The following is a 22,341-nucleotide window of genomic DNA, read 5'->3' as shown; positions in this document are numbered from 1 at the left end:
GCCAAGGTGGCCGAGAACTGGGCCCACAAATGGAGCTTTTATTTTTATTATTGCTCGGGCAAATTAATTTTTGACCGGTCGATAGCTTTACACCAAAAAGCTGAATAATGTAGCTAGCTCTGGGAGAAATTTCAAGTTCCTGCGGTTCTTCTGAGGTAAGAAATACAAGTTTACGTCAAAAGTGGCCGAGAACTGGGCCCCATACTGTACTTTGCCCCGTAAGCTTTTTTCTCTGTCCTTCCGCCGAAGCAAAAAAACACAACCTGATTACACATTAACCCAAAAGTCGACCAAGTGTGCCTGCAACGATTTCCTGTCAAAACTAAAATGAAGACCATTGCGGTATGCGTCACCCGTAGCGGTTTTGTAGCAACCCCAAGCTATCCCCGTCTTTTTGGCCGACAGGAGACTATGCTCTAGGACGACCAAAGGGTAAACTATAAATCGGCCACGCCCGATTAATTATTTCTCACATTATGACCGAAGTTCGTCTTGAATGAACTGAAAACGGTGCCCGTGTAAAACGCTCAAAAATCCGCTCGATGCCATTTATGTAATTGGCTTAAGTCTTGAAGTCGTTTTGACGTTTTGAAATATAAAATATCATCAAAAGTTTTATTATATGGCCAAGGCTGCTGGCTAAGATGAAATGCAAGCGAAAATGTACAAAGTTTAGCTCTAAAACATCTTTTTATTACGGACGCCATCTTGCCACTAACTACGTTGCCATGGCAACTTTATAATTTCACATGTGAAATTATAAATTAACGTTAACATTTCGCGCCAAAATTAAGGAGTAATTTATCACCTATGATATTATACTTTAAAATACTATACTATTACCTCATAGAAATTTTGAGCTCATTATCTTATTGTTAATTATATTGCAAGAATGATTTTCTCTTTCATTAGCAACGGGCACGCGATCGTGTTCTATTAGAAAACAATGAGAAAGCCAAGCTGATTCGCAGATTTCCAATAGCACACACCTGTGTGTCTGCTAGGCTATCCAAATGAGACTTTATCCTAATATAATCAATAGAGATAATGGAATTGAAATTCCTGTAGCTTGGATACCTACGATCAAAAAGCACAACAGCGGATCAACAACAAAGCAGACCTCAGAGGGAACAACATCTTACAGTCGGAATAATAACGAGGATCGAAATGCACCAATAGCAGCGAACCAATATGCCACAAATTGCGACACGCAGACAATAGACCTCATGAAGACTAGCCGCATTGCAGTCGAAACGTCGCGATCAATATATCAAAGCAATTCTATCGTAAGACAAACGAATAAACGTTCATCTTTCCTATCTTACACCACGATGAACAATAACCACGTCTTTAATGTGTGTAATAGGAGATTACTCATAATTGACAAACTAAGCTTTGAAGATATATCACCCCGACAGATCTCCCTTAAATAAATAATAAGAGATCATTCCACGAACGAACAAGAGATCGAGGGATCAGTTGCTTGTGAAATAATTAATCGATAAATACTAATTGATTTTATTCTTTCTCTTTTTCTATGTGGACATTTATTTGGAACAAATAAGGGGGTAAGTGCATTTGTTAATTCTAAGAATCCTTTTATTTTTGCATAGTGTATAAATGCTAGAATATAGTTAAATTTTCTTGAAGTTGGTATTTTGGTAGAAAACGAGGAGGTCAAGTTTGTCCAGTGTATTTGTTGATGTTTGTACAATTTTAATTCCAATTAGTTAATGGTGGTTGGTCACACTGGGGAACATGGGACAGATGCAATGTGACGTGTGGTGGTGGATCTCAGACACGCTGGCGGTCATGTACCAATCCTCCTCCAAGCAATGGCGGCCACAAATGCCAAGGACCCGAAACCCACAAAAGATCATGCAACACAAACAGATGTCCAAGTAAGCAGACATAGATGTTAAATGCTGATCTTATTTCTTCAGTTTTTGTTTCTGATAAGACATAAATTAGTCAGTATTTAAAGAATTAAACCTACGTTGCGTTTTTTTGTGAACACTCTTTGTGACACCAATATCCGAAAGTTTCACCCCTTAGTAGATCCCCGTCCTTTTCATATTGTGATGCCCTCTCCCTGGGAACCTTCCGTTGCAACAACTTACTCAAGTTTGTCCACTGTATAACGGGTGAGTTAGGTTTATTTTATTGAGTTTTGCCAAATACTTGCTACGAAACTTGACGTTTGCAAAGAATCTACCTCTGTGGATCTAAGTGACAAAACCATAGCTTCATTGCAACCAAATGTGTCTCCCGGGCGTTATAATTTAAAGTTACAAGCAAACGAGATTAAGTTTGAAATCTGTTCAGCCCAACAATATTTCAAAAATCCATATTGCAATCCGTTTCAATCTTCGTCACTTTTGGCCATCCGTACCTTCTTTTGTATTTGCTGTGTTATTGAAATGTTTCTTCACTGTTTTAAGAGGTTATTTTTAAATTTCACCGAATTTGATGGTCATTTCCCATGCCTAAATTTGGCTAAATCCTTGACACAGTCCCTTTAAGTCTGTATTTCTTTAATTCCAATTAGTTAATGGTGGTTGGTCGTCCTGGGGACCCTGGGACGTATGCAGTGTGACGTGTAGCTATGGATCTCAGACTCGCCAGCGGTCGTGTACCAATCCTCCTCCAAGCAATGGCGGCCGTAATTGCCAAGGAGCCAATATCTACACCCACGCATGCTACATAAAAAACTGTCCAAGTAAGAAGGCAAACATGCCTCGGCCTTAAACGTCGATCTTATTCTTTTTGTTTGTTCCTGATAAGACATAGATTAGTCAGTATTTAAAGAATAAAACCTGTGTTTAGCCTCCGTTCGCTCACGGGGGAAAACAATCCCAGGCTAATTAAGGTTAGCAGGCGTTATTTCTATACCTCTCTTAACTTAACAATTAGATTAAGAGCCTGATTTTTCTCTCTTCGCTCATAGAAAACAAGGGCGAGTAGTCTAAATGTTTTAGTAGACACTAGTAAAGAATTGCAATCCAAGAATAACTTTCCCTTTCATGAGCAACGCGCACTCCATCGTGTTCTGTTTAACAAATAGATTCCAATTATTCAGTTATAGATCACAGATCACGTCAAAATGTGGTAAGAACAAAAAAAGTGGCCCACGAGCCGCTGACGCGTAAGCTGTTCATACATTGTCTCTGCACGTAAAAAATTGCGCGTCACTGTCGCGTAAATATTTACGTACGTAAAACGTGCGTTAAAAAAGTACGTTGACAAATTTCCACTGTCGCGTAAAAAGTAATAAAGAGCGTTTGTTTTTTACCTGCCTTAAACGTACGTAAATGCCCGCAAAGCAAGGAGTTATTGGGTAAAAGAGCTGTTTCAAAACCGTTATGACTTATAAAGCTAGTAAAAGAAATGCGTAAATACCGGTATGAAAAAGAGTCATTTTATAAATACTTCCGAAAGACACCATAAAGTTAATAAAGATTTGAGTAGGCCTTCCCGGCTTCCCGATTCACAGCATCCGTGACCTGACGCCAGGCATTTCATTTCACTGTAGCGTTCTTGTAATTTGGATCTGTAGTCAGTTCCACACATTGCTAGAAATTTTCGCACTTCCTCGTTGAGAAGTGCTTCTACATCTGGTTATTTTCCCATGTTTACATCGACGGCGATTTAAAACAAAATGGCGGTCACATGATAAGTGCTGTCATGTGACAAAATACAAATGTATGATTGGTTAAATCGCTGCGTAACCGCAGAAAGCCGCCAAAAAAGTTGAACTATGTTCAAATTATCACTTGATCGGTAAAATATACGCGATAAAATATTTTACCAATAATTAAATAAAATTTACAAAAGGGTTTAATTATCACAAAATGACAAATTATTACTTGATTGGTCGATATTTGAATGTAAAAACGAAGCTGGTAGACTGGTTTTTTTTTCTTGGTATATTTGTTTTTGTTTGTTATTAAAGCTTATTAATATTGTGCTGACTATATTTCTATTGTAATTTTAATAAAGTCGATGGTGGTTGGAGTGAATGGAGTAAATGGAGTATCTGTACTAAGACACTCAGTGGCATACAAACAAGGACAAGAGAATGCATGAACCCAGAGCCAGCACATGGTGGGAAACATTGTAATGGAACCAGAGCACTTGTAAGGGAGTGTAGCAACACCTCCAGCTGTCATGAAGGTACAGCAAGATAAGTTATTCATTACGTGAAACGATAAGTAAAGATATATTTACTCCTGAGACAAAATCCGAAGACAGTGAGTTATAATTACAACAAGTGCAAACTTTATTCTTATAACTTAATACCCGACTTTAGTGAAAGAATATTATAAGTAGAATAGAAGCTATTATAGTATTAGTCAGGCTAATAGAACAATACTATGTCATTTCTTTCATCAGCATTTCCACTACGCTTTCGAGTTGGGAAAAACCCATCACTTGGCATAATGGAAATCTACAATAACAGCAGCTGGGAAAAACTTTGTACCAGTAGTTGGGATAAAGATGAAGAACGTTTGACCTGCAAGGCCATGGGTTACTCTAACAATGGTGTTTATGATAATGGGACATGGCACACAGAAGACAAAACCTTAAATGGGTCAATCCACTATAATTGTACAGCACTGTCTAAATGCAGAAAGATAGTCGATAACAACGAACAGTTGTGCAAAGGTATTTTTTATGTTACCCCAATTCTCGTTTTGTGCATGCGTAAATTTTAAATCCCTACCCCTTTCCATCTTAATAGTTTTAGATATTTTTATTCTGTTTTTTTTTTTTTCGAAATGTGGTTGCAATTCTAGCTCCGGCAATTAAGTTAGGTTTTACCCTTTTGAAACAGTACGTAAATTTTAGATTCACTAAAAAAATATTAGCAAGCACTGTTTTTGAAAAAAGCTGTAAAAGACATTGAAAGTCAGGTAAATTTTCACCTTAACTATATAACATTTCTCTCATCAATAAAAAAAATTACCTGTTGCCATGTAAGCCAACACTCTTAGGAATTTTCAGTCTATCCAACTTACAAACCGTTTTCTGTATTTTTACAAGTTCAAGTACGCTTAAATGGTGAAAATATAGAATATGGTGGAAGAGTGGAAGTATTTCATCAAGGGAAATGGGGAAAAATCTGCCGTAATGAATGGAATTTCAGTGACGAAAAAGTTATTTGCCGACAACTTGGCTTTAGTGGCGCTCTGGCCAATTTCTCTGGGGCAGATGTCGAAGATGAGGGTTCAATTCCTTTTGTAATGTCTGACGTAGCCTGCACTGGAGATGAATCTGAGCTGGCATCCTGTGAGCGCACTGATGGAAAGCTTAATGTTAACTGTCAAAAAGATGACAAAGGTGCTCAGGCATTGTGTGAAACAAGTAAGTGATCATTGTAGCGCGTGTTTTGTCAAAGTAATAGTAAATCAAATAAGTTTTTGTGCCCTCATTTACTTTAATTTAGATGTAATCGAGATAAATTGGAGAACTCCATCAGTATTATTGGTGTCGCGAGATTGTAAATTACTTAATGTCTCTTTCTCTTCAAAATCTTATTGCTGAAACATCCGGGACACTGAGCTGCGGTGCTGAGAGAATTCCACCCATGGATTATTTGAAGCAGACACGATGAAATACAACTGCAAAAAGAGAGATTCAGCCAACTTTCTAATAATAGTTTTCATGTGAATCCAGGTTACCCAAAATACGAAGGAATATACCTTTTTACTATAAAACAAAATAAAGGAACTGACGAGCAAAGGTCACCCCATAGTAGTTTCTGTCATTAGTGAGTAAAGAATTTCCAAATGTAACTCTTTTACAATAACTGTGACAACTGTCGCGCACTCGTTGGTCAAGAGGTTTGGTCGATGAGGCTAGTAACGCATCGCAAAATTTCGCTACCCTTGTAATAAACCAAAACTGGTGTGTAGTTAAATATCAACTGGAACATTTTGGACGGAATTTCCGACGACCTCTTCGGCTTCAAGCAGAAAAAAGTAATCTTACGAATTATCACGTGCGCGTAATTTCGCTGTAATTTTCACTCTAATTTGTTGTTGTTGTAAAAAACTAATTGAAGACAATTTTCCATAATGTATACTCTTATAGACCATAGAATCAGTAAGGGCATGCAATGGCAAAAACTTTGCAGTGAAACCTCTGGCCTGGGCTACGGTGGTTCTCCTAGAATGGTAGTAATCTTTTAGATGTAAACTATGGAAATATGTGGTTGTTAGTCGGCACACTGTCCAGAGGGTCTCAATGGGGTTAACCGTTAGCCGTAAAACGGCCAAAAATTTAGCCGTTAGGCGTAAAAATTGGAAAATTTTAACCGTTAGCCGTAAGATATGTTAACCGTGAAAAATCGGCCAGAAATTATAAATAAACCAAACTAGTTCACTTCATCGTCCCAGAATGGCTCTGAGACCTAAAACATGCTTTTCAATCATGGAAATTAATTTTTAACTTTTTAAAACAATGAAAATTAACTTTTAACTTCGGTTAACCGTTATGGAAATAAATTAACCGTTAGACGTAAAAAAGCCAAAATTTTAACCGTTAACCGTAAAAGCCACCACCCCATTGAGACCCTCTGTCCACACCGTGGAGATATTTCACTTCTTTTACAAGCACATCGTATTCAGTTAAGTACGCGATAAGAATGTTTTGCCGGTTTTCCAAGTGGGAAATCAACAATTTCAAATGAAGCAGACATTTTTTTGTTGATCTTGTCGAAAACGTTAAATGCATTGTAGAAAAATGTTTTTTTTGGAACTTTATACTTAGAAAGTATATCTTTATCTTCCAATCCTCTTAAACTTTTTGTTCTGTTCTTTAGGTCGCCCAGTTATACAGCTGTTAGGACCAAACAAGTCCATGCGAGAAGGAGATAGTTTTAACCTGACTTGTAAAATTGTAAGAGGTTCACCTGAACCACAACTATCCTGGTTTAAAAATGGAAAAAACCTTAAATTAAAGAACAGAACTTTGCTCTTAACAAATGTATCAAATGAAGATGAGGGAAGATACACCTGTAGAGCAGATAATGTGCTTGGTGTAGAAACTGGCAGCATCTTTGTGGTTGTTAAAAGTAAGTTTACACCGAACGAAAATGTAAAATAATCAGAATATATGTGTAAACTGTAAAAAGAAAGAGACATTGTTGATTTGTACGTCATGTTTGCTTTGGAAGCAGATGTTGATTTTCGCCACTTACAGATTCCTTGTTTTACTCCGAAAAATGTTCTAGTTAGATTATCTAGTCTCAATAGATGTCTTTTAATGTAGAAACTCAAAAATGTGTCAAAATTGCGTGCACTGAAAATTTAAGCCTGGTTTTCACTAGCGACGCAAGCACAAGCGCAAGCACAAACGCGATCACGCAAAATTGTCCCATGTGCTTCTGCTTGCCGCAAGCACAAGCACAAGGGTCAAAATGCAATAGACCAATTTACAGTTGCCTGCTCAGTGACCTGGCCTTTGAATGGAAGTGAGGCTGAAGGTGACCTTGTTTTGATACAGACCTCACTGCTTTTGTTGTGTAAATCATGTTGTTCTAATGCTAACTAGTTTGCATTTACATGATAAAGCAGGGAGGTTTGTATCAATGCAAGGTCACCTCCAGCCTCGCTACCATTCAAAGGCCAGGTTACTTGGAAGGCAACTGTAAAATGGACTATTCGCTTGTGCTTTTGCTTGAGTCGAAGCCTTTTTCACGGAGATATAAGAAGTGTTATCCTTGAGCTTGTGCTTGCGTCGCAAGTGAAAACCAGACATTATCTTGTGCTTACGTATCTTATTGTTACTTATTTTCGCGGGAACTTTATTTCGCGAAAATGGAGCGGACATATTTCGCGGGACTTAATTTTTGCGATTTGACAAAAAATACGTAGTTAATATAAAAAATACAATAGAAATAGATTTTCACGAAAATTAAGTTCCGCAAAAATAAGTAACAATAAGGACTAAACCATCTTCAACATGTGTAAAAAATGTGAATGAAATGTGCAAAAACTCGTTTTTCTTTTGTACTAATGCACAAAACTACACCGGGTGTGCTTTAATCAACATTTTTATAGATAGGCACGATCTTTCCTGTTTCTGGCGAGAAACCTCGATCGCGTTTGTCTATTACAGCGGATCCAAGATGGCAGACTTTGAAATGAATGAAGTCACCTTTTTAGAGATACATGGCTCAGTTCGTGAGCATAGTTTGTTCATGAGCGCCCAGGCTCTTGAACGAAAGGAAAGCCCGGGCTAAATAAGGTTAAAAGGCGTTATACTTTGTGTCATAGAAATAATAGTATGATAACTGCAAACATGAGTCGTAATGAGTGAGGCGGACGCGTACGAGGAAATGTATAAACCATGCCATGTATAAACGCATGTTCCACTCCTATTTTTTGAAGTCAATTGATTTAGTATATTGATTTATTCACCAACAATTTATAATTTCCTTTCTCTTTTAGCTCCGCCTACACTGAATCCTGAACTCGTGAATCGTTCTGTTGCATTAAACTCGACGTTTACTATGAAATGCATCACGAGGGGTGATCCTCCACTACAGATCAACTGGACTAGAAATGGTGTGGATCTTGGTAGCAACAACAGTAACACATTTACTATTGATCGCATGACTTTCAAGCAAGCAGGCTTGTACGGATGTATCGCTGTAAACTGGGTAGGAAGGACTCACACAACGTTTTGGATTAATGCAGCTGGTAAGGACATATGGAATCAAAATTACAATCGGGGTAGCGTGTCACTTGTGACACTCAACAGACTAAACAACGATCTAATGTCTGATGCTTTTATTGAACAAGCAACTTACTCTTTTATGAAAACAACCTGCGTTATCGTTGGGTACAAAAAATTAATACGTGTAGATGTACATACAAGTGTTGTGAAATTGCATTAGAGGAACGTTTTGGCAGAAAATGGTGACATAAGGTGCAAATAATTAAAGCAGATGATGTGCATAAGACATTGAGAGAAGACACACTTTCATTAAAGTATTGAAGCTTATTTAGTTATACGCTACAGGATCACGCTCCCAGACTACCTAATAATTTTATAAACATTGCAGACTTGAAAAAATTAGTAACGAAATAAAGAGCTATTTATTTGCAAAGGCAGCCGTAAGGATAATTTCTTCATGATGATGTTTGACTTTTACATAGAATTTAGGTGAATCTAATACAAACTAAACTCTAGGTGGAATTATGGTATTTATACCTAATCGTACCTTTTTGGTACTCTTCGGTAGCATATCGGGCGAGTTTGATTGAGCCATGGTTCGTATTTTGGCGAGACGCAGTCGAGCCAAAATACCCATGGCGAGACCAAACGAGCCTGATATGCAGCCGAAGCGTACCAAAAAGGTACGATTAGGTATTTACCGTACCCAAATTCAGCCACAACTCCGGTAATATTTAGCGCTCTGTAGAAGCCATGCTTGCAAGGTACGTACTGCAAATTGTGTTGACTTTGACCAAGTTCTTCCTCTGCCTTTTTTCCGGCCCACTCGCTTGTTTCGAGTTTCATTCGCTAAATATTCAAAATCAAAATTAAGCGAAAAATTTAGAAATTCCGACTTCATTTTTTTTAGTTTGAATGTCTCAGTACTCGTCGGCAAACATCGCGCAATTGGCGAGCGCGCTCAAGTTTAGTTTTGGCGGGAAGGTTTTTCTCGTTTTACGATCGCTAAACACCGCTAAAATTAAATTACGAAGTTCTGTTTTATTGGTAAAACCTCTTTTCAATTCATCGTACAGTAACACTACTTTACTTCAAAGTGACCGTGATATGGTGGCATATCAGGTCAGTGACTTGATATCGTAGGATATCAGGACAGTAGATCGCGCTTCTGATTGGCTACTTGTGAATTTGGGTACGGTAATTTGAGATATCTCATCATTAATGATTGTATCTTCCACTGGCCTTAACACTTTGGCTAAAATGAGTATTTTTGGTCAAAAGTCTCTCCTCAGATTTATTTGCTTCCAAGAAACCAGTATGTTCCTGAAGGCTACCCAGCAAACTTTAGATGCAAAGCCAGAGGTATTCCAGAACCAGCATTGTCTTGGAATTATAATGATGGGGAACTCCCATCAGACGTCAATCAAACCAGTAACAAGGAAGGATCATTACTGGAGTTGTTAAACACAACAAAAGACATGGAAGGGATCTACAAGTGTACAGCGAAAAATACAGCGAATGCAACAACCTCTTCTGCCTCTCTTTATGTTTACGGTAGGTGAAAAAAAATACAGCAGCATTGTCATATTCTTGTTTTGCAACAAGTTTAAATATAGTTTAACAGACTATGTCAGAGAAGTGCAGTTAGACAGCTTAGTTGTCCCCAAGTTGATCCTGTTGACCCATTGTAGTAAGACAATTCAATAGCAAATATTGCAGTTCTCAGCGGTTTGTGTCGACCAATGGGCCTATAATAACTGCTATAATTGCAGCCACTACCACGTCATCACCACTACTACCACGTAACTACCATCACTACCACTACTACTATCACGTCACCACCACCACAACTACCAGTTTACCACCACCACCACCATTACCACGTCACCCCCTTCACTATCATCACCACCATCAAACAAGTCATCACCATCACCTCTACTACGTCACCACCACTAACACGTAAGCACTATTGATACCACGTCACCACCAAACCCACAGAAACGTCACTACTACCACCATCGTCATCGTTACCACCACCTCCATGATGACAATGATCATTATCAGCTAAATATTTATATTATCCTTTAGCTGTTGATGTTTGATTCTCTTAACAGAAAAACCCAGTGCAGAAGTTAGTCCAAATCCATATCCAACACTTACAGCGGGAGATGATCTCAGATTAACATGCAGAGTCAATAAAGCAACAGTGAATATCATATGGAAGAAAGATGGTGACCCAGTAAGCCCAAAAGCACAGATTGATACAGAAGTTGATGAAAAATTGAGCAAACTGTTTATTGCGGAAGTTGTGGAAGGTGATAGTGGTGAATATTCTTGTGAAGCATGTAACATACCAGGCATTGTGGCACGCTCTACTGTGAAGATAAGCGTTAAAGGTAAGAGGTTTTTTCCTGTTGTTTAGCAAACAATTATTGATTGTATTTATAAACAAAAGGGGCAAACTTTGCAAATACTGTGAATCTCCGAGATAACGAAGTGCCAGGCATGGAACTGGGAAAATGTATTCTATATTACTGGGGTTCTGTTGTCTATTGTTAAATTCTCGGCGATCGCCACTTTATTCAGTAGACCATTGCTCTAAAGCAGTGCATAAATGTTAGTTAGTAGCTCCTTGAGGATTATCTTTTAAAAGAATTTAGCAGAAACACAAGGGCAACAAAATATATTTTTACCAAGGTGAAGCGTTTAGATTCACATTGATTTCTCATTACAAATAATTTGTGGCTGAAAATCGCTGATTTCTTTCCACATTGTTGCCCTTTCCAAAAATAGAATAAGGTCAAAAGATCTATTGGATTCTATGACGTAATATTTTTATCATATGACGTCATAATCACAGCTCATCATTTTATTTTGTAATGCAAGCTATAGGCTATCTACTAAAGGCGTAATGCTTTCAAAGAACATTGTTACAGCAAAAACCCAAGAGAAAGGGCCATCCCCAGAATCCCTCCTTGTTTGTCCTGGGGTTCGGAGTTTGTACTGATTATACTGAATGTCCTGATAAAAGTACGGTCAAATGATTGAGTGATGCCCATTATACAATGCACACATGACAATTGCCTCATGTCGCACTGAATATGCATGAGTGTGCATTTGTGAGAGTGAGATTCGTATTCAGCTTGTTGCTGAAAATCAACTTACCGTTCATTTCTCTGGAATCAAAAAGTGCATGTACAAATTAATAGACAATAGGGTATTAAAATATACAAGTGTGTATTAAAGATAAGGTTTTCTATTCAGTTTCCCCTACTTCCAGGCCAGTACTGGAGTGGTATCACATTGTTGGACTCATATCTGGCTCCTTTGTCATATTTGCCATTGGCTGGTACCTTTGTAAACGTCGCAGGGCAGGTAAAAAGCTGAACAACAGATTTAATAAAACGTTTTGTTTTAGTTTTCAATTTTGCTAATTGAAAATGATTATTTTTTCAGTTTATGGGTGTAAAAAAAAATTAAAACCAATGCAACTTAAAGCACTCAATAAAGAATAAACCATTACATGGGTATTCGTTTTATCTTGCTGCGTTGGGAATTCATGTATGATAAAATTATCACATTTGCACTTCAAAGGCAAAGCTTGGGGACCAGCGGGTGAAAATAACTACAATTAAGGCTAATTAATTACAGTGTCCCAAAAGTTTTATACAGGATTTTATACCATGCCATAGAAAATACAGCCAATCACAATACAGGAAAGCCGTTGTATATTCGACGGTATTCAACCCAACCTTCCCATCGTACGCTGCGATCTTATTCTCGATGAAATTTAGTGAGCGTATTTTCTATGGCATGGTATAAAATAGTTACACAACACTTTCTCGTGGTATACTATGAAATATCCCACTTGTCACTTGTATTTTCTTCGTATACACACTCGCCTAAAGGCTCGTGTGTATACCGAGAAAATACAAGTGACTCGTGGGATATTCCATAGTATACCACTCGAAAGCGTTGCATAACTAGTATGTAGTCTGAGGTAATTAGCATGCATAACGGATACTGGATATGCATGCTCGTTCTACATGTATTAAACCAGATTGTTAAACTTTCAAAACTGTTTATAAATAAATTAATAATTTAATAGGTAAACAAATAGATATCTTCTCGAACAAATCTGTGAACTCAGAATTTTTTTCTGAGTTCTTTCTCTCCACACATCTATCCATTATTATTTAACAAATGTATTGAGCAAAAAAATAATTGTTTATACTAGATTTTTGAAGTGGCTACGATTAAAACTCTCTTCATATTAGTGTTGATTAAACCAGACTTTATTGTTCTGTTTGTCTCTTTGAATGCGTCTCGCGTATCTTCAACTATTTTTCAATGGAAATATACAGCTGTGGACAAATGGTAAGTCAAGCATTTCCTTGCTTTAAAATTAGGTAAAAGGATTTCTTTTCAATTGGTCATAAAACCCTTGACTAGTACTAGTTTTTTGTACTTTTTTGCAACATTTTGCTAGTAATGCAGTACAATAGGATACACTATTTACAATACATTACTTAAAATAAATTAATTACAACACATAACGTACAATAACCTAATTACAGTACATTACAATAAATTACTTATAGGGCATTACTTATTAAATTACAATACATTACCTACAATAAACTAATTACATTTTTTAAATTTATTTAATTTTTGTGATTAATTAGTAATTACCTGTGACGATTTTAACAATGTTGAGTTGTTTTAACAAATTGTTTAGTGCTGTTCAAGGGCGAACGGTTGAGATGGGATTATGGACTGTTAAAATGGATAAATGGGAGATTGCAGTCGACCGCATACTACTTCAAGAGGTCATTGGCAGAGGGGCATTTGGAGCAGTCTGGAGAGCTCTTTTAAAAGAACCATATGAAAAATGTGGAATTCGGACAGTTGCTGCAAAGTGCTTTACACGTAAGATCCTCCGAATCTTTTTTTTTTTCTTAATTTTATTTGCCTTTATGCTACAGAAGTCACTTACAAGATACATACATTACATTAATACCTCACTTTGAAACACATCTAGAAGAAGAAGAAGAAAAAAACATAACTTATTTCTAATAGGTTACTTATTTACACTTAATCGCTACTTAACTTATAATTACACTGCATCCCTAATAGCTTGCAATACAAATTACAATCCATCTATATGATAAATATTTGCATTTACAAAAACTTTTTCCACTTAACATTAAAGTGAGTGAGTCTATTTTCACGCATGGCGATGTATTTTTCAAGCTTTTTTTTTCCCTCACGGAGACGACAAAATCAATTGATATTTCTTGTTATTTTTAGCGCAAATGATCAGGAAAAACTTGCCCACGAGAATAAGGTGGTTAATAATTTGAAGCGAAGATGAGCCTTTTAAGACACCTTATCTTGTTTCAGATTGTTTGTGAATATTTTCTGATAAATCGAGGAACAAAGTTATAATTTGATTAAAAGGAGATGCTAAATATTCATTCTACTTATTATATGCTCATACATTGTAGCTGCTTCTGGAGAAGATGGAAGAAAATCTCTGATGAGAGAAATTGAGTTGGGTAAACTTCTTGGACAAAAACCTCAGCCAAACATTGTTACATTTATTGGTTGTGTAACAACCCAAGGTAATCAGTCGCAATAACAGTTTTTGGTAGCTTAATAATTTACTTATTGTTGTGGGATCTTAATTTCGCAAAAATGAAAGAGGCAAATTTCGCGAGACTTTTGTCATTTCGCAGATAAATTGTGCTGAAAGGAACTAACTTTCGCTTCGCGTCATGTAGCAAGTGCTGATTGGGACTAACAAAGGTGTAGCCACAAATCGTCTCTACAAATTCTTAAGCCATACTTTACAATGATACTGAACAGAACAATAACAAACAAAACATTAGCAACAGGTTAACATTTTCGTTTTCCTATCTTCTTGCATATCTTAGAGCAGCACTTTTAGTGCAGAGGGAAGTTCTGGCGTGAGTTGAAATGTCTTCGTAGCCATGTTAACATTATTTTTTTCAATCCACAACTTACTCTTTGCGCTGGTGTATATCATTCCCTCAATTTGGATAAATACTAGTTATGCAACGCTTTCGAGTGGTATACTATGGAATATCCCACGAGTCACTTGTATTTTCTCGGTATACACACGAGCCTTTAGGCGAGTGTGTATGCCAAGAAAATACAAGTGACAAGTGGGATATTCCATAGTATACCACGAGAAAGTGTTGTGTAACTATTTTATACCATGCCATAGAAAATGCGCTTACTAAATTTCGTCAAGAATACAGTCGCAGCGCACTATGGGAAGGTTGGGTTGAATACCGTCGAATATACAACGGCTTTCCTGTATTCTGATTGGCTGTATTTTCTATGGCATGGTATAAATAAGTTAACCAAAATTGGACAGCTTTAAAGGGGCTTTGTCACGGATTTTTGCAATTTTTTGAACAACCGAAATTTAAATTTGTGTGGTTGAAAACCTTAAAATAATGATTCTATTTTTAAAAAAAATTCTATATTAGGGCACTAAAATTGTTAGTAAAATAGAAATCTCTAAAGAAATTTCGTGTGACTGTGTAGCGCATATAACTAGTGAATTTAAAATGATAATTAAAATGAAAAATGAAAAATGCGCTTGATGGTACCACCATGGAAAGGAAGCGTTTTGAGGCAAAGCTGATTTTCCGGCACAAGACCCTGCGACCTTGTGGACTGAATGTGGACTTTAGCTTTATTTGATCTTCTCTAATGTTCACTCTAACAAGCGCGCGCGTTTGTGGCGTACGTTTTGATTTGTAAATTTTCAAATACTTTGATCACGCGCGCGTGCTGATTTCCGTTAGATGGCATTTCACATTTTCCACTGAAGAAGGGGCAGTAGCCCCGAAACGTATGGAAACAATATACTACCATCAAGCGCACTAAAATTGTTAGCAAGCGTCTCTGGCTGCTGATGGCAAGGATACAAATGGATTGCATTTTGAAAAATTAAGGCTAAACTTTTTAATTTTGTTTACTTGTGTCTTCAAAATATCGAAATTTACAGCCAAAGATTAATTTTTATCAACAAATTAACCTCATTTCTTCCTTTTGATGTTCAAAGATAATTTTTTCGTGGGTTTAGTTGCCTACCACTAATTTCAGAACAGTTCAGACCAGAAATCTTTGAAATCTTCGTGACAAACAAAAGTTTCCTTGTTTTATCTTGTTGAGCAACAGTTAAAATAGCAGTACAGAAAAAAACTATGAAATGCAGACATACTTGTAAAGCTAACTGTTTTGAGGGTTTAACCGTAAACAAGTGTTTGCAGATTCAAAACAAATCAGTTTGGAAAAACTTGGTTCGTCAGTGTCTTTCACTGCAAGGATTTCCCAAAATGAAGTACTGATAATGGCCGTTTTTATGCTAGAGACAATGAAGTCGTCTAGACGTCTTAACGTCTAAGACGTTAAAGGCGTCTGGCATAAAAACGAGACGCATTTAGAAGACGGCTTTTCAGAAAAAAGAAGACTGGGTTCTACACTCGGAGGACACTGGACACGAAGACGTTAAAGCCATCAGACGTTAAAGGCGTCTGTCTTATTTACTGTTTTTATATTAGTTAACGGCGTCCCGTTTTTATACTAGGCGGCTTTAACTTAGACGTTCTTACGAAAAGACGTTAAAGCCATCAGACGTTAAAGGCATCTGCCTAATTTACCGTTTTTATACTAGACGTTAAAGTCGTCTCGAGACAGCTTTAACGTCTCAGACGCCTTAACGTCTCTAGCATAAAAACGGCCAATGGCATAGTGAATCATCACAAACTCAGTGTATCTTTATTTAAATGCTCATTCTCTGCTCCCAGTTCATCCAATTCTGGTCATGGAGTACTTGGCGTGTGGTGACTTGCTGGGTTATCTGAGGAAAAGCCGTGGAATTCATGACAAGTATCATCTCGGACAGGGAAGTGTTCCAGAGCTGGAAATATATGACCTTGTGTTATTTGCCAAACAAATCGCTGCTGGTATGGTGTTCCTTGGATCAAGAGGGGTGAGCAAACATGTTACAGAAATTAGAGTGAACAAATTCCTACAAAAACTCCAACTCTTTTCAGCTCCTATTCAACTTGAATTATATGCTCAAATTTGCACGGGCTATTTTATTCCTACATGTTGAATGTAGATAATTTCTTATGTCTTTTGTCCTTAGACACTGTTTTAATTTGGCTCCGTCATGGAAAAAATAATGCATCAAACTGCACGGGTATCTTTAAGAAATTGGCCATTTTTTTAAGTTTTTCTTTCGTAATACGTATTAATCTTCCGTATTAACCATTCTTGTTTATTTTCGGTTTACTACCATTTCGTCGTATTTTTCTACTAAGAAACTATCATTTTGAGGAATGTTTTCATTTGAAAGTACATTTTTTAAAAACGTTTTTTTTTTAATTAAGAGAGTCCAGTTCTTCAGCATGTAGAACGGTGTTATAAATAAATTTGATAAGAGAAGATGCTGCTGTCCGAACAATGGCAGGGCTGTTAACTTCCTTCAATTTACTTTTCAAGATGTTTCTTTTTACTGTTGCACTTGAGCATTCATTGACCATGACAACATCTTACATATATTTCTTTGGGTAATTTCGTATTTTTTTTTTTTTTGTTTAATTTTTTTCGATAAAAAACATAATAACTGCAAGGTAATATTTTAAATAGTAAGAGCGATTCAAAATGCAAGTATTTTTTCTGCAGATAATTCATCGTGATCTGGCAGCTCGAAATGTACTTCTTGATGACAACTTTGTTTGTAAGGTGACTGACTTTGGACTGGCTTATCAAGATTTCAAGTATGGGCACGGAAATGCCAAAAAGGTAGAGCGGTCAGTAACTTTACACAGTCATAGAACAGTACTTTTAATGTTGCAACTTAGTTTGGTGAATTTCTAAACACAATTTAAAATTTGTGTAAACAATGACGTCGATGTCAGCATTGTCTTATACTGAAAGGTAGATGCACTGTGGCTGTTTGTACCAAACCCTGTTCAATCTTGTATACCTTGTGTAACATCGATTAACATCTACTCCTTAAAGGGGCAGTATCGATATCATGAGCATCACTTTGAAATGTCAAAAGAAATATTTACATTAGTGGAACCCTAAAGATAATGAACTAGCTTTGTTAAGAAGCTATGTCACGGACAACACATTTTGAAAAAATTGGCAAGGTTTATTAAAATTTTCGTTCAAAGTTTGTCTTAATCTTTATCAGTCGGAACCATTCTTGGTTTGTTTCGCCTTTTTATTACTCCTTGTTGTTTTTCTATGTTAGAAAACTAATATTTTAGGTTTCCTTCAATTTGAAAGGAATCAGAAAAATGACTTAATATACCGTGACTGCCATTGCTCTTTAAAAGTTACTATAACAGTCCACTAAAGTAACAAAAGAAGTATTATCATGAGTTATACAGGCATGAGATTTCAATCAAAAATTGAAAACGTCTGGCAGACGTTGTCAAACTCTGCCTATGTGTCTTGGATAAATCGTTAAAAACTAATTACACTTTGCTCTCCTTTGAATGATTCACTAAATATCTTCACCTTGGTGTTCTGGGCTCATCTTGTGAATGAGCAAAGCTATTTAGTCATTAATTTAGCTTCGTGATGGCTGCAAATGCATCAAAATCCCCATGATGCTGACAGCCCCTTTTAAAATGTCAAAGAAAGAAAAATACTCTTTTATTGTATTATATTTTACTTAAATTATATTCTAACATTCTTTGTGGTAAATACAATTACAACAGTGGACTTTGTTGTGACATGATTTGCAATAACTACGTACGAGCCATGGAAGTAATTTTGAACTGTAGATATATGAAAGCAAGGGACCTTTAATACAACATTTTAAGTTTATCATTCATCTTTGGCAATGTACAAAATTGCCCTCAAGGATACTTTAAAAAAACAATTAAATAAGTATCTTAAACACGAAAGTTATAATAAAAAGCCAAAGTCGAAGAATTAGGAAAATAAAGGATATTGAAGATTAAGACGGATTGTGAACGAAGAATTTGAAAACTTTAGGTGAAATTTGTGCCATCCGTGAAATAGATCCTTCTTATTTTTAATTTTTCTATAACTTTAACAACAATATTTCTTACTGATTGTGTTTACAGGGCTGTATGCCAATTAAATGGACCGCACCTGAGATTTTGTCAGGGAATTTTGCTGAACTTTCATCGAAAAGTGATGTGTATGTACAACGTAAATTTCATTGTTGTGTCGCAATTGATGTCGCTAGTTTTACTAAAAGCAAAAGAACCAAACTTGTAACGATTTCTAGAAAAAAAACCTACCGGTTCCGCAACACAATCTTGATGGATTTACAAGCTGGACTAGCTGAGATAATCAATTACAAATACAATAACATTAAAATTGATCAACATAAGATGTCCAGTTCTGGCCAGAACCGAGGAATCAAAGTCATGGCCAAATAATAACATTAATAATAATTGTTAATATCTGAAATGATAAAACGCCCACAATAAACTGAGCTGGATTTTGAAAGAATACGAGAGAAAAAAACATAATTATCTGTGAATTAATTTAGAGTACGCTAAGAATACAGTCTCCTCTCGAAAAGAAATCATAGTTATGCATGCCGTTCTATCTTCTTAACTGCATTACCAATTCACAGGTGGTCTTATGGTATCGTTCTTTATGAGATTTTCACAGTGGGTAAGTTTTAAAGTTTGTTAAGTTATGAATAGCACGCGAAATAACAAACAGACAAAATGTAAACAAAACAACAACAACAAGGACAAAAACAAACAGGTTGCAGGGTGTTTGTCTTATTGAACGTAGCTAGATATGCCCTACCACTGGTTATTTCTCTCCGGCACCAGTGTTGTTAATATAATTATCAAATGGATTGATTGATTAATGTGAAGAACTAACCAAACATAAGCCGAAAGCAAGAGAGATTGATGTAATTTGAAAGAGTAATTACCTTTTAACCAACATACAGCTAAGATAAAACAATGTTGTGTTCCTTTACAGGAGGAATTCCATATCCTGGATGGTCGGAAGGCAAGGTTGTTGCAGAAGTCTTGAATGGATATCAAATGCCAAAGCCTGAGCATATTGATGACAAATTGTAAGTTAGAACTTGCAAATCTGCGAATCTGATTGGTTCTGTCAACCTAGACTATTCGATAATAGACCATGTTCTGCACTCATTGCATTTGAAACTTCAAACGTTATTCATTCTTGAAAAAAATACGTTAAATTATACGTTTCTACCTGATATTCTTTATAGTATCGACTGTAACAATAAACAAACGTGAAGTCGACTGCCCGGTACACTCCTAAAAACCTTGGCTTCGTAGCCTAAAGGCTATAAACAAAGTGTGAGATGATTGCATGAATAAAAAGTTTTAAATGAACACTTTTCAGGCAGGTCAGGGGTGTAGCCAGCTTTCTGAGAGTTGTAGACCTGGCCAACCGGGCCACAAAGGCCGCTTCTAGGGGGCTCGGGGGGGGGGGGGGGTATGCTCCCGATAAAGACCCTCAGCAGTGCATTAATCGACAGCACCGAAATTTTGGCGTTCTAAACAGAGAGGATAGTTACGATATTTATAATAAATATTGCTTTCTATTTCATCTTGAAAGTGCTTCAGCCGGATAATCGCTCTATTGCACAATTTAAAAAAAATGAGTGGGCTAAAGATATGTCTAGGCCCGGGCCTACTGGCCTATTGGTTAGCTACGCCCCTGCATGCTGATCATTATGTGAGATAGTTTTTTGGAATAAATGTACTTGGCAAAAGGGCAACTAAAGCAAAGGTTTTCCTCCAAGGTAATTAGTTTTTTTCTTCGAGGCTTTCTCAAAATTACGTTTTTTGAAACATGTAATTGAATCACACTGGTAATGGCTGTGATATGGAACGTTTGATCAATGGGCGGGTGTTTGAATTTGAGCCCATCCGGATTGTCATTACCACGAGCACTTTATAGACAACTGTCTTTGCGCTGGTTGTTCTATTCTGTGCGGCATACACTCTGCTGAAGAGACCCAATCAGGTCGAAACAGCTGTCCAGCCTTGCAGTTCTTGTCTCTGTATTTTTAGGTATGATGTAATGACAAGATGCTGGAACCTTAACCCTGATTTCCGTCCACCTTTTGAAAACCTGCGACAAAGAATGGATACATACCTTCGTGAAGAGGTTTGTAACAATTAGTCAGTTAACGATATTGAGGTCAAAAGAATTCGTGGACTTCGATCTGCGGTCACGCTGATTAAAAAAAGCTAAGGAGGTAAAAATCTTTTTGATTACCTGTCTGTAATCTTTGAAGGTTAGAAATAAATTTTGGAAACAGGTGTTTTTAAATTGCTTTTCATTCATCATGTCCCAAGTATCTTGGGTATGCTGTGTTATTATTATTTTTATATCAAACCTTTTACATTTATCTTTTGTTTTTCTTATAGACATATACAGAACTGATCAACATGGGACGATATGACGGCACAAAATACTCCAAGGTTGAAGATCTTGGAGCTGAAGATGAACCACCAACTGAGCGAGTCAAAACTAGCTCCACTGGAAAGAAAGTGGGAAAATGGTCAAGTCTCCGTTATTAGAGTAAATATATGACTTATTGTATGCCCAGCCGGTCGATAATTTACAATGTAAAAGTGTGTTTTGTTCAGGATAAAAAAAGCACTTCAATATACCAAATACAACCTCACAGAATTATGAGATAAATTGTTTATAGAGAGTTTTTAATGCAAGATATGCGTTTTATTGAACGCTGCACCGAAAGTAAAGGCAATAAAAAGCAATACCCCTATGAAAGTTTAACTTTAAAACTTTGTTAAATGTAAAAGTTTAAGTTACGTTTACAAGATACTATATCTTTGTTAAGATACTATAGCTTGTTATTTTTTTAGTGTTCTGTACTGACTTATTTAATCATCAGTTTATTAATATGAGTGCTGAATTACTTGTTTGCAGAATAACTGATTTTTAAAAGTGCTTTTACGTCACTGCAGTTTGCCTTTTTTCAAAAATAAACAGATGAAGTCAGATTAAGGAAAATATGACATAACAAACAGTTCGTTGAGCTTTTTAATATAACTCAAACTTGCTTTTTTACTGACCTCTCTTCTTTGCATCGATTACAAGTAAAATGAATTAATCCTCAGGGTGATATAAATCCGGATAACTCAGAAAAATGTTGTTTAGTTAAGTTTACGATATGTTAACTAAACTTTCTTATTTAAAGGGGCTATGTCACGCCATGTCACGGTATGTCACGCCATGTCACGGTATATGATGTACAAAGTTACTAGAAAATTGAGGAAAACCTCAAAATAAAAGTTTACCAAGGTTGAAAAAATCGCTAAGAGATTATCAGTAATGAAACAAAAAGGAGAAAGGATTGTTGTGATTAAAATGGATTAAAAAATGACCAACTTAAAAAATTTAAGTTTAAGTCTTTCAAGAACGCCTACCGTAAGATAGCTCCTTTAATGTTGTCAATGTTGCTATCCACAACCAACTTATTTCATCAGCGTGTTATTATTGTTATGGGTATACTTTTACTCCTTTGTCGCACATTAAGTGCTTTGTTTCTGATAATAATTAGACAGAGGAAGCCTCTTTTACAGAGTGTTATTAAAGCTA

General features: G+C 36.4%; 1 protein-coding gene across 3 annotated transcripts; it reads left to right on the top strand.

Annotated features, from left to right (window-relative positions):
• Nucleotides 1-1,735: 1,735 nt before the first annotated feature.
• On the top strand, nucleotides 1,736-22,341 carry LOC144628290 (fibroblast growth factor receptor 1-like). 3 transcript variants are annotated; one of them, XM_078486368.1, is made up of 20 exons: nucleotides 1,736-1,901; nucleotides 2,549-2,719; nucleotides 4,000-4,173; nucleotides 4,393-4,665; nucleotides 5,044-5,364; nucleotides 6,824-7,075; nucleotides 8,454-8,705; nucleotides 9,964-10,236; nucleotides 10,797-11,078; nucleotides 11,947-12,057; nucleotides 13,047-13,059; nucleotides 13,421-13,611; nucleotides 14,190-14,306; nucleotides 16,527-16,711; nucleotides 17,410-17,529; nucleotides 18,831-18,907; nucleotides 19,352-19,392; nucleotides 19,714-19,810; nucleotides 20,784-20,880; nucleotides 21,144-22,340. In XM_078486368.1, the coding sequence occupies exons 3-20, from the start codon at nucleotides 4,083-4,085 to the stop codon at nucleotides 21,294-21,296; spliced, it is 2,946 nt and encodes a 981-aa protein (XP_078342494.1). In that variant the 5' UTR covers nucleotides 1,736-1,901; nucleotides 2,549-2,719; nucleotides 4,000-4,082; the 3' UTR covers nucleotides 21,297-22,340. The 3 variants fall into 3 exon arrangements, with proteins under 3 accessions (XP_078342494.1, XP_078342495.1, XP_078342496.1); XM_078486369.1 differs by lacking the exon at nucleotides 1,736-1,901 and having other exon boundaries at nucleotides 2,585-2,719; nucleotides 5,257-5,364; nucleotides 21,144-22,341; XM_078486370.1 differs by lacking the exons at nucleotides 1,736-1,901; nucleotides 6,824-7,075 and having other exon boundaries at nucleotides 2,585-2,719.

This window comes from Oculina patagonica, chromosome 10, assembly GCF_052425735.1.
Source record: "Oculina patagonica isolate OP01 chromosome 10, crgOcupat, whole genome shotgun sequence".
Classification (NCBI taxonomy): Eukaryota; Metazoa; Cnidaria; class Anthozoa; order Scleractinia; family Oculinidae; genus Oculina; species Oculina patagonica.
This window is presented reverse-complemented; position numbering and strand designations above follow the sequence as displayed.